The sequence below is a fragment of the Bos javanicus genome, chromosome 12, assembly GCF_032452875.1.
Source record: "Bos javanicus breed banteng chromosome 12, ARS-OSU_banteng_1.0, whole genome shotgun sequence".
Lineage (NCBI taxonomy): Eukaryota > Metazoa > Chordata > Mammalia > Artiodactyla > Bovidae > Bos > Bos javanicus.
Window position 1 is genome coordinate 85,009,229 of NC_083879.1, and position 13,376 is coordinate 85,022,604.

The 13,376-nt window shown below is 50.4% G+C and overlaps 1 protein-coding gene across 1 annotated transcript in view; it reads right to left on the reverse strand.

Annotated features, from left to right (window-relative positions):
* Window positions 1-2,939: 2,939 nt before the first annotated feature.
* Window positions 2,940-13,376, reverse strand: part of IRS2 (insulin receptor substrate 2) — a 30,530-nt gene continuing 20,093 nt past the window's right edge. Inside the window, exon 2 of the mRNA XM_061435366.1 lies at window positions 2,940-5,372. Coding sequence (XP_061291350.1) covers window positions 5,368-5,372 — 5 coding nt within the window. The 3' untranslated portion in view covers window positions 2,940-5,367. The remainder of the gene's footprint in view (window positions 5,373-13,376) is intronic.

Below are 13,376 nucleotides of genomic sequence, written 5' to 3' on the forward strand. Positions count from 1 at the left end.
TCAAGGACCCTTTGGAGGAGGCCTGACAGGGGCCGTCCCCAGAGTGACTCTGGAGTTCCTGCGAACCCTGGAGGGCCCCCGGGAGCCGGCAGCCTGCGCGCCCCGGTGGGTGAGGGTCAGCATGAGCTGCAGGCAGACGCACTATTTTCCCAGTATGACCCTGTGGCCCCAGCGGACTCACTGCCCTTTGGGCGAGTCTTCAAAAGTCACTGAACTTAGCGAGCAACCCAGAGCAGTGGGAGGGGACGAGGTCGCCCGGCCTCTGTGCGGCTCTAGGTGCTGCCCTGGGAAGGGCTGCCCCGGCCGCGGGCCGGACATCCTCGGTCCAAGCTGAGCAGATGAAAGCAGAAGCGAGGTCCGCCGGCCTGGAGCTGAGTGTTTTCAAAAACTAGACTGGGTGGGAGAAAGGAGCTCCGGTCTGCTTTGAGAGCGGGAAGCAAAACCTCGGCTGCCCACCTGGGAGAAGCTGACATCTCCCACGGATCCTGCAAAGCCTGGAGGCTGCTGAGCCCCTTTGGGGGATGCTCAGAAGGTGGTGGGAGGGCTGCGGGCCCAGGGCGGGGGTCCCTGCTCCCCCCACCCTCGGAAGGGGAGACAGAGGAGCCCAGGCCGGCCATGGGGCTTGGGGTAAACCCACAGGGGCTCAGCTCCCCGATGGAAGAGGACACAGAGAACGGCCAGGTGGCATCTCCTGGCTCTGCCAGGATAGGACTCCTGCACGAGAAGGGACCAGGGGGTCCCTCAGGCAGCGCCAGGCTGGGTCCCAGCCCAGGGCTCTCCCGTCCCTTTCAAGGAGTGTGAGAGGGCTGCGACCACACCCATAAAAGAATTTTGTAAAGGTAGGGCCTTTCCTGGGTTTTCGCCGTGTGATGCCCTTGTAAATTACTAACAACCTGGCCTCTCTCTCGATTTTTAAGGGGGGAAATGGTTTCCGCACACCCGGCGCAACAGTTATCAAGCAAACCTCTACTGCTGTAAAGTCGCTGTGGGCGTGATGGTTTCAGGGTATCCTCTGGCCTCGCCGGACGGTGGAGGGAGGCGGCAGGTGGAAAACGTAGCGAGAGAGCTGGCATCACTTGATTGGAAGCTTATCTTCAGTTATTTTAACGGAGGTGCCAATCTCCGCTCCCCTGAGGGTCACGAGTCTTGTGTGTTTCGCTTTGTTTGGGCAGCACGGGCCTTACTGCACTGATGGTCATCGTAACAAGATCACAGCAATGTGGTTAACAACAATTACACCCACGGACGAGGAAAATACACTGAGCCAGTGATGCCATCCAGCCGTGGACAAAACACACAGCCTGGAGACCTGGGATCGCGCTGACTGATCACAGGCATAGTCTAAACGAGCGGCGGTGGACCCAGCGCTGTCGAGGTCTAAACAGGCCCCGACCCCCTTTGTCTTTCTACTGGTGGCCCCGAAGGGTGGAACGGATGAGGAAGTAAAACCCGCACAGCTCACCGTTAGATGCACAAAGCAGCGAACGGCCAGCCCGAGCAGCTTGCAAACTTGCCAAGCGACCTCCAACGTGGGACTTGGGGCTTTGAGACGGGCCAGCTGTGATGCTGCCGGTGAGCTCACAGGTGCTGTCATCCTTGAAGGTGCCCATCCGCATCCTCCACGCTGCCCACGAACGGCTCAGAATCGAGCTCTCCCCAGTCAACGTGGGGGGCCTTTAGCCTCCATCTTGGGATGATGCCCTGCTAATCTAGCATTCTCCTCCAAGTTCAGAAATTGGTTTCTGGTGGATACTTCCAGCTTCCACAGGACCTTGATTAAAAACCCCTCCCTCCTTTACTTACAGTCAACATTGGTAAAGACACTCTCTGATTCTTGCCTTATATGTCTCCCTTAAAATGACAGTCCTCTCATCACTAACATAGCAGATTTCAGGGGCGTCAAACCCTGTAGATCATGCCTCCTCCTAGGTGTCTAACGGGAACCCCCAGAACAACCAGTCTGGGCACCAACAGGCCGCATGTCATCACCAAGTTCCCAGATGCTGCACAGGGCTTATGGGCTTGAGATTTAAAAGCCATCAATCAAAAATCACCTTCCACATTGCTCTGATCTTATTTGTTCAAAAGAGATGCCACCCGTTACTGCATTTCAGTTGATATAATGCCAGTAAAGTGGATGTATAAAAAAGCGATTCCTAAGAGGTGGAGTTGCCCTTGATAGAAATCACTAGAGGTCCTCTTCCTGCTTTCTGTACCTCCTGGCTCCGGTGCTGTGACCACCCCACGCCCTGGACGCTGTGTGTCTGACACCTGCATCTCGGGAGTCGGGCCGCAGCAGGCACACGGGCACGGACTCGGGGGTGTGCTTCTGCACCCAAGTCCTGGTTCCGCCCCTCCTGAGCTCTGTGCCCCCCAGCCCAGGAAGTCCTTTAATCGTTTTGTGCCTCAGTCTGCTCATCTATAAAATGGGATGGCAATTCCCACCACCAAAGGTTATTAGGAACCACAAGGGAATTAATGTTTGCACAGCACTTAAAACAGCATCCAGGACTCCCCTGGTGGTCCGGGGTTGGGACTCTGAGCTTCCACTGCGGGGGGCTTGGGTTTGATCCCTGATGGGAAAACTAAGATCCCTCATGCTGCACGGCCAAGAAAATAACTAAAATCAAATAACAAAAAAACATCAAGACAATAAAGAAAACAACAAAACAAAACAGCATCCTGTATGCCTGCAATGACTCTACGCTTCGTAAAGTGAATTTTTTTCTGTTGTTTTCTTAATACATCGACTTTTCACACACGTTGTGGCGTGGGGTGGGGGGGGGGTGTTATCTGGTTTCCAGAATACAACTATTAGATGAAGATGTAACAAAACGTTTTTAAAGAGCCAAATATTTACTTAATGACTCCGAACACCAGAAGAATGGCTTGATGTCAAATTCATTATCCACACAGGAAAAAGCATCGTGCAGATGGTCTTCATTTCATAAATAATGCATTTTATTGTATTGCATATGGCTATTAAGGAGAGCATCCATGATCAATACAGACTAAATACAATGCACTAGTCTAGTTCCGTGGAGTCTGGTTTCCAGCAGTACCATGTCGGTCCTTATGTACAGCGGAGACGGTGGAAGACAGCAGAAGGCAGTCTTTCGTCATTTCACAATAGCAAGAAATATATTTAACATCTTGATCTCCAGAAACAATACGTACCCCCAAAAAGAAAACACTGTCATAACTGTTAAAGTTTATATAGCAAAAAATATTTTAAATTTAAGGTAAGTCAGGCAAAATGTACAAAGACCCAATATACATTGTGAAGTTTTAACAAACATAACATTTATACATTTTGGTTCCATTCTGTAAACTAAATTAAAAATGTAAATATTGCATATGCCTTTTTTTTTTTAATTTTTTTTGAAATGTACAGGATAGAAGAAAATTTAGTATATTATCAACCTTTTTATGTCGCTTGTTTGAAGCGGCAGGAGGAACATGACCACAGGGAGGGTGGCAGGACCACGAGAGGGAAGGGGATTCTGACGCTGCATCCTGCATCCGGCAGGGTCCACGACCCGTCCTGCGGGAGGGGCGGTTTCCATAGCAACTCCATCCATCCCGAGTCCCAGAACTAAACCAAAACTTTAGGACACTTTATACATCTTTTTCATGAAGTCTGTCTATATTACACACTGAAAACGACCTTCAAACCAACATCAGATGGTCTGTGCACGGTTGTGCTGTGTGATTCCAGAAGCGTGAAACTTGAGCAATGTTCAGGGCGGTCACTTTACATTCAACTTTGTCTTGCGATACAATCCTCTGTTCTGAAAGGTCAGCGTGGAAGGAGAAAGACGTTTGCATTGCGATTAAATATAGATTTAAGACATTGAATCTTTTTGGTCTTCCTCTAGAAAAGCCTCATTTTATGAATGCATTATTCTATACTGATATATATCTATATATTTATATATATTTTTTCTCCCCCTACCACCCCCCCCAAAAAAAAACACCCCAACTCATTATCTCCAACAAATTCGTGTAACGTCTACAGGACTCTCAGAGAAGAGGCACTGAGGATGAGCCCGTGGGGGTGGGGGGTGCCTGCAGCTCCCTGCCCCGCGCGTCAAGGAGCGAGGAGGCGATCTGACGCTCTGCAGCTCAAGGGCGGCAGTTCTTGGGGACACCCTCAGCGATCACCACAACACTGATATTCCCAGAACACTGAAGACACACAGAAGAGGGGTCGCTTGTTGGAAACTCCTCTGACAAGTGACATGCACTGTGAGATCGCTTTCTTCCTCTGTGTCCCAGGATGCCTTCTTTCTCAGCTCCTTTTCCTTTTCTGTCTTTCTGTGTCTTTGTTGTCGTTGTTTGGGAAAGCCTCGTGGCCCGACACGAGAGCGTCATCAAGACAATACATTTTAGAGGAGACGTGCCAAACCCTTGACCCTCCGTCTTGGAACGGCTCCATGCCTACGTGAATTTTTGGTTAGAGAAACGCAAGCTCAAGGTTAAGGACGGCAGAGACGTTTGAGCTTGTCAATAGGATCAAAGGTGGCTGCAGTCTGAAGTGCCTACATAAACACCTACAAAGAGAAGCTGGAACAAGTCTCTTAAAGGTAAAAAGAGATACTCACCCCATCCCCACCCGGCCTTCCCAGACCCTGCCCTCCCACCATCTCCCACCCCGTACAGTTGATGATTTGCAAGAGTAGCTTGCTTCCGTTACATATAATAATTATTATTCATCCATCCATCTTCAGAGTCCAGTCTCTAGTTGCACCTCCGTGGAGAGACGTCAGTCCCACGCGGGGCTCTGTGTGCGAGTAAACACGTAGGTCCCTGGGCTGGACTTCGATGAGCAGCTGTGTCCGGGGCTGGGGGATAAGGCAGATGACCGTGCTCGAGACTCAGCCAGCAGAGGGGGACCCCCCACCAACCACGCCGACCCGGCTTCACCTGGGACTGAGGTAGGACGGTGGTAGTTTTGAGCGGACGTCCGTAAACACCAGATTTTACCACTTGAACGCGAGCTGGGAGAATCTCCGAGCATGCTGCGGGATACATCTGCTGCGTCAAACGAGGGCGAGGAGAACAAAGACACTGGCCGCGACCAAGACTGTTCGACCTTCTCGTGAGTCACTCCTTCCGCTCATGTTGTTGAAAACCAAAACACAAACAGCGCGAGGAGGATGACTGCACCCCCTACCCCCGGAGACCGGGGGAGACGGGCGCGTCCACGTCTAACTGGGTCACAGGCGCGTCCACACGCGACGATCGCTCAGATCCAAAAGGAAATGGCAAGCAGCTTCCGATGTGTTTAAAAAAAAAATGCTGAGCGTCTTCTTCCCATGGTTTTCTGTGATGTGTGTAGTCACAGGGACGAAGCCGGACAGGTCTTCACTCTGCAAGAGAAGGAGACGCGTCAGTGGGCTTCTGTGCACACAGAGTCACCCTGGGTGGGGAGGCAAGGGCCCCCTCTTCACCGTCTTTGTCCCTTTTTTGGAAACGACCCTCTTTGGGAAGCAAACGTTTACTCACTCCATTTCTCCAGAGACAAGCTTGATGGGCCAGACTCCCACGTGGTGTCCCTGGAAGCAGGGCTGATGGACTCACAGTGTGCTGGTGAGACCCACCAAGTGAGGGTCATGTTTTTAATGCAAGAAAACTAGCCAGCATTCTCCCCTTGGTGGGGGGAGAGCCCATGTGACCTGGCCACGGCCCCCTCACCGCCCGGGGCTCAGACCATCATGTGGATAGTCGGGGGAAGCGGGAGGAACCACTGCCTCCCTCACGGGGCTGCAGAGACAATGAAAACCTCACCACAAGTCACAGTGTGCTACCAACCACAGATGGTACAAATGTGTCACATAAGAAAGGGGGAGAAGTGACAAGTCCACACGTCTGCCCCCGCAAGGAAACCCTTCTCACTGGATCCTCTACCCTACTCCTCGTTCACTTCAGGTCAGTCGCTCAGTCGTGTCCGACTCTTTGCGACCCCATGAGCCGCAGCACGCCAGGCCTCCCTGTCCATCACCAACTCCCGGAGTCCACCCAAACCCATGTCCATTGAGTCGGTGATGCCATCCAATCATCTCATCCTCTGTCATCCCCTTCTCCTCCTGCCCTCAATCTTTCCCAACATCAGGGTCTTTTCCAATGAGTCAGCTCTTCGCATCAGGTGGCCAAAGTATTGGAGTTTCAGCTTCAACATCAGTCCTTCCAATGAATAGTCCCTGTTCCTAAAATGACCCTAGATTTCAAAACCTCCCGTTACATACTCCTTCCTCTGCTGACGACCCCCCTGGCGCTGACCTGGCAGGATGCCCACCAGCTCCAACTGCTTCCTCCCTTCTGGGCTGAGAGACTAAACTTCCTCAGCTTTTCCCGAATTCCCTCAGCTTACTTTCACTGGATGTGTGTGCTCCTTCTTCAGGGGACACACCACCCGTGAAGACTGACATGTCACAGCACACCGCCTCTCTTCTCTTAAGCCTCTTAAACAAAAATGCCAGGTGGAGCATCCCTCCTCATGTTGGTAACCACTCGGTCACACGAGCGACCGGTGGGCCACGCACCGCTGTAAACAGAACAGTGTCATCCTGCGAGGCTGTAGGTTACTTAACCAGCACCTCTGCGTATTATTCTGAAATCACTTAGAAGTCTAATGATCACACTCCCAGATTTACTTCTTTGCACGTCTACTGCTTTCTGTTCACCTTGAGCTCTGAGGGCTAATCCCAGCGAGACGGAAGTGTCCAGGGTGTCCCACGGCTGAGAGTGGGCACCTGCTCTGCAGCCAGGCGGTGCCCAAGCCAGAGCCGGCACAGACGAGGGCTGTCTACCCACAACGTAAACACTGTCGTCTCTCATGACTTAAAGTTCCCAACAACGCAGCGTTTGAGACAGCGCCACTTTATCTCATCATATTTAAAAAGACTTATATCTTTTAAGGAACCTAATACGTAAACTACTCAGAACATGAAATGTAACGGAGAACAGGGCCCCTGAGTTCCTCCAAAGCACAGACGTGGCTCCATCTATTTCAAGTTCTCAACTGAGAACGTGAAGGGTTTGCATCCCCTTAAGTACACAGGCAGTTGTCAAAATCTACCTGAACTACTGAAGAATTGATGCTTATAAACTGTGGTGCTGGAGAAGACTCTCGAGAGTCCCTCATACTGCAAGGAGATCAAACCAGCCAATCCTAATGGAAATCAACACTGAATATTCACTGCACGGACTGATGCTGAAGCTCCAATCCTTTGGCCACCTGATGTGAAGAGCCAAGTCACTGGAAAAGACGCTGGTGCTGGGAAATATTGAGGGCAAGAGGAGAGAGGGCGGCAGAGGATGAGATGGTTGGATGGCATCACCGATTCAATGGACATGAACTTGAGCAAACTCCAGGAGATGGTGAGGGACAGGGAAGCCTGGCGTGCTGCGGTCCAGGGGTCACAAAGAGTCAAACACGACTGAGCAGCTGAACAACAGCAACCTGGACCGAGTCTCCCCTAAATGAGCCCGCATTTTGTCAACCCGGCCCTGACTGCGGGAAGAGTCCTGTGGCCACCGCAGAGGTAGTCACAACCCTGCGGGTCACACTTACAGAAAGAGTTCCATTCAGTTTATTTTTATACTAATGATTAGCTAAATGTGGCTAAAACATCTCATGTTAACACTCAACCCCATTACCTTGAAAACAGCTAGGCAGGTAAGTTCTCTAACCCCTCAAACTCTAAGCACACAGTCATATGCTGCTAAGTCACTTCAGTCGTGTCCAACTCTGTGCGACCCCATAGACAGCAGCCCACCAGGCTCCCCCATCCCTGGGATTCTCCAGGCAAGAACACTGGAGTGGGTTGCCATTTCCTTCTCCAATGCATGAAAGTGAAAAGTGAAAGTGAAGTCGCACAGTCGTGTCTGACTCCCAGCGACCCCATGGACTGCAGCCCACCAGGCTCCTCCATCGATGGGATTCTCCAGGCAAGAGGACTGGAGTGGGGTGCCACTGCCTTCTCCAACACAGTCATATAAATGAGGGTTAATACTTGCTGAAAAACTTACTTTCCTTTACCATCTGCAGATTCACAGGGCCATGGACATTTTTGCTCTGTTTTTAAAGACGTTTTACGGCTATGAAATAACTCTACCGTTAGAACTCCATCAGTTCTAATCAAGCTGAATGTGTCATTTCTTTGAAGCACAAACTGCGTAACTGTCAAAACTTTTAATTTCTAAGCATTAGCATTATGAAAGCAGAGAGCTGCTAGGAGGCAAGAAGTGAACTGTGTTTTTATTCCCGGCGCCCTTTCGGCCTTCTTCCCAATTCTGCTCTTGAGCAGCACCTCTGGGAGGCTCGTGGGAGGATAAGGAAGGCAGTTCCCGCCGGAATGGGAGTCACAGGACGGCTGTTTTCCCAGCCTGGAAACAAGTACCTGTTTCACAGGTGCTCTGCCCTCTGCAGACACCTGCATTCCAAAGGACGCTCAGCTGTGGTCACCAGCGAAGGGAGAAACAGCCCTTCCAAGGGCAGAAGCGTGGGCCATCGGCAACCCAGGGACACAGCCAGACGTGGGGACAGCGAGGAGCAGGGCTCCCAAGGTGCTGAGCCAATGGCTGGGCAGCCTCAGGCTTCCAGGGAAAGGCAGGGGCAGGGGCGTGGCCCCGCACGCGGCTGGGGGAGCCCCGAGGACACGCACACACACCACTCAGCCATCATGGGGAGCGAGCAGGGTGTGCTCACAGCACGTGGGGAGGATGTGGGCAGGCTGAGGCCAGAGAGAGGACAGGCGTCAGCTCAGAGATGGCATCCAAGCGTGTAGATGTGTCCTGGACCGACACAGCGGCACCACGTGGATGCCAGCTGTCTCCCCCGAACACCCCCGGTCAGGGCAGGGAGCCTCTGCATCCCCCGCCCCTGGAACGTCAGTCCAGGCCGCCCACGTCGCCTGCCACTGAAACCCCTGAGGTTCACCCCTGACTCACAGGGCGATCCTCCTGCATGTGGTCCGGCAGGAATCCCGACCCAGGATCCTCAGGGCTCACATGCGCTGAGCAAGCAGCCTCTGCAGTCAGGCGAGCATCCAGAACCCCTCTTGGTCCTGTCGCTCCATCCTGCATCCCACACCCCGCATCCCAGGAAGAAGGGGCCAGAAGTAGGAGCGGGGACCCAGGACCTGAGCCCACTGTTACCTTGTATTTATTTACTTTTGAAAGTGAAAGAGTCAGTCGGTCAGTCGTGTTTGACTCTTTGCAGTCCCATGGACTGCAGCCCGCCAGGCTTCTCTGTCCATGGGGACTTTCCCAGTAAGAATACTGGAGTGGGTAGCCTTTCCCTTCTCCAGGGGATCTTCCTGACCCAGGGATCGAACCCAGGTCTCCCGCATTGCAGGTGGATTCTTTACCAGCTGAGCCACCAGGGAAGCTTAAAATCACTCCTCCCTCTGAAAATTAGCCTGGTTCAGCCAACTAGAAAAAAAAAAAAAACTTCTAGATCATCACCCCTCAACTTTATTAACGATGAATTCCAGCAAAACCGTATCTTATTATCTATGTTAATCCTACTAAGGGCAAAGAACAAACGATTACTTTTCTGATCTCTCCACAGCGCCGATCACTACGATGTGAGACATTCTCTGAACTGAGGGGTGCCGGGGTAACCTGAGGAACAAACGTGGCCGGAATCACGTGCTGCCCATGAACACAGTCAGAGAGCAGCATATGCTAATTCTGACTCTGCTCCTGGAGGTAATGGGTCTAGAAACAGTGGAAACACTGACGCACGTTGAACGGGTCGTGTAATTACACGCGGTACTGTTCTGTAGCTTAGACACTGCTGTGTAAAGAGACCCATTCACGGAAGCATCGATCGAGAGCTACTCAATTAAAAAAAAAAAAAAAGTTTCAGCAGAAAGACTGAAGCTGTTCCACACAGCACACCAGGCAGCCCGGCCACGTCCACCTTCTTTCCACTCTGTCACAGGTGACACATGACATCCTCGTGACGGACACAGTCCTTTGTCAGCTACTGTAACTCCCTGGGGACCAGGGCTAATTCCGCCCTTTCTCTTCCATTTAAAAGACCAACCAGAATGCAGATGAGCACAAGTGTTGTCAGCAAAGGCCTGCCTCCAATATGCTCTATTTTTTAGAGAAAGAAAGAAAAAGGAAACACATCACTGAAAAACTCTGTCCTTGAGACAAGCAGGGGAGCCGCCAAGCCTTGGAATAGGACACACGTCACACCACCACCGAGCTGGCCTCCAAGACTGCAAACACCACGGTGGAAAATGTGGTGAGTGGCGGATCAAGAAGGTTTCAGAAATAAATCGGGGAAATGTGCTCTGGCAAAAAAAAAAAAAAAAAACTCAAACAGCATTCTGGAGCATGTTCTGACTCATGGCTTTTAAAAGTGATTTCTTATGATTATTTGGGTTTGGATGTAGACAAGAGTCCCGTGTGGGGCTCGTGCAGGCCTCCCTGCCTGGGAGGGACCGGGACCTCCCAGGGCTTTGGTGAACACCACTGCATCAGACAGAAAGCAAACCCAAGCAGCAGGTACACACGGGTTAGTATTTTCAGGCAGATCTGAATAAGAGGCAGTACGGACACTTGTTTGCATGACAAAAAGGAAACATTATACTTCTTAAAATAAACATTTATATTTCTAGTAGCAAACACGATTAAAAAAGAGCTAAACCTGCTGCTGAGCCCAAACATGGCCTACAGGTTCATTAAGACTTCTTATGTCAAACACAGAACGATGGGAGAAAATAAACTTTTCAGTTACATGAGAAATTCCTAGAAAAGGCAACCTGATAATTCAGTATCTCCCCACTTTACTAAAAGCAAAAACACTCTTAGTATATACAAAAAAAAAAAAAAAAGTAAGGTTGGGTGTGATAACAAGCAAGCCAAGGATTCTAAGAAAAACGGTTACTTAAACTTTGCAAGTGGAAAAAAAAAATAACTCACAAGGAAAATACGGAAGCACGGAGTCCCCAGGACAAACGGGTGCGGCCAGTGACTTGACCAACCCAACTTGTGGAAGACCTAGAACCTTCTGGAGGTGAGCTCATCACGGACAATTAAAATCATTTCATCCCGAATGCTTGTGATTAAAGACATTTCCTGGCATGAAGTTGCAACTTGATGTTAATGACACGATAGGAGACAGGGTGAGACATCCAAGTACTCACAGGAGGCTGGGCTAATAAAGGCATCTCTGCTGCCCTGCTCGTGTTTGACCTGCACACGAGACCTGAACCACCGAAGACGAGAGCGCTCAGGTGTCCCAGGCTGGTTGCTGCACGTGCGTGTTTGTGGGTGTGTGTGTCAGTCACTTCAGTCGTGTCCGACTCTGTGCGACCCCAGAGACGGCAGCCCACCAGGCTCTCCGTCCCTGGGATTCTCCAAGCAAGAACACTGGAGTGGGTTGCCATTGCCTTCTCCAATGCATGAAAGTGAAAAGTGAAAGTGAAGTCGCTCAGTCGTGTCCCACCCTCAACGACCCCATGGACTGCAGCCCATCAGGGTCCTCCGTCCATGGGATTTTCCAGGCAAGAGTACTGGGGTGGGGTGCCATTGCCTTCTCCGAAGGCCTTTTCTAGGTAAAGCCAAATGAGGGAGCCTCCGTGACTTGCCAGCCGCCTCAGGGCTAATCGGCGAGAAAGGATAATCCTTAACTTCTCCCAGAAGTTTCGTCACTGCAGCAGGGGGACGCCGCTACCCCTTTCTGCAAATAAAAGACAGGAGGAACCCGGGGAGGAGTGAGGAGGACTCCTTTTGGGTCCTGGAGTCTAAACCTTTACACGCGACCATCAGCTCTTTCTAAACTCCCCCAGGACATGGAGCCCTGTGGATGGTGCATCTCTGCTTGGCGCGCCTGGACCATCTCGTACCGGGCACTCAGCGCGGGCCTGTTAAAGTCCTTCACGAAGCCCTGAGGAGTTCAACGGAAACCAAAAGCCACGTGGTGGGTGTCAGTTCTCACAGGCAGAAAAGCGGGATGAAAATCTTCTCAAGGAGCACAAAAGCAACTCGGAGCTGTCCGAGGCCCGGGAGAAAGCATCCTTTGTCACCTCACGAGTGGCCTTCGGAGAGAGAGGTCAGCAGTGCACGGCCAAGCCCGGCCCTTGCCATTTCTGCAAATGCAGTTTTATCAGAACGTGGCCCCGGTCACTCACTCGGATGCAGCTGTTTCTCACTCTCAACGGGGGGGTTGAGTGAGGGTGGCAGAGACGTCGTGCCCCAGAACACAAGCAGGAGGAGGAGGAAGGGTAAATTTGTGAGAGTTAAAACGCATTTCCCTCTGCGAGTTACACCTCGAGACTCACGGATAGCCCCTTGGAAAATTATCTGCGAGCCTGTGTGCTTTCGAGATCTGATCCCATCCACTTACAGCCTGCTATCCTGTTACAGACCCTCCTGAGAAGGAGGAAGCAAGTCATGAAGTCATTTATGAAGCCACCACGCTCTTGTGGAAGCGGTTTTCCTTACAAGTCTATTTGATGTTTCATGAATAACATAGCAGAATCGAATAAATCGGATTATAACTAAATATATCCTACAGTACTGCTCTTTCAACTTGAAAAGAAGTTACATACATTAGACCTGCAACTCAAAAAGGGTCCAAATCTCTTCTCTTTCTTGGGTCATTTGAAAATGCAACTATTTATGTGTCTGCCCCCGAAAACAATAAATGTTTTGGGGCCAAACGATAGAACATGCATTAAACTTCCAACTATGCTATGAATGGGACAATTCTTTCCTTAGCTGTATAGTAGGCACACTATAAAATGTTAACGCTGCGTCTAGGTGAAGTTCTCAAGCCTAAATACTATACTTTTCTCATGAAGTGGAAACTTTATATACACATATATATGTATATATTTCAAACCTAAATACTATAGTTTTCCTATAAAGGGCTTTCCTGGTGGCTTATCAGTAAAGTGTCTGCCTGCAATGCAGGAGACTCAGGTTCAATCCATGACTGGGGAAGATCCCCTGGAGAAAGACATGGCAACCCACTCCAGTATTCTTGCCTGGAGAATCCCACGGATAGAGGAGCCTGGCAGGCTACAGTCCGTGGGGTCGCAAGAGTTGGACACGACATAGTGACTAAACCTACCTACCTATAAAGTGAAAGCAATGTAGAATAACAATTTATTCAAAATATAAGCATCCCCAAATATCCTGCTGTTACATAACACTCCAATGAACTGTTCTTTCCTTCGGATATTTAAATATTTAAGAGTTTCTATTAGGTCTTTTATGTTTTACAGTTTGATTCATTTTGTTTTTATTATTGAAACTGAAATAAGCATTTTCCGGAAATCTGAAATTATGCCAAACACAACTCAAACCCCTTCTAAAATATCACTGAATAGGAAACGTACTTACGAGTC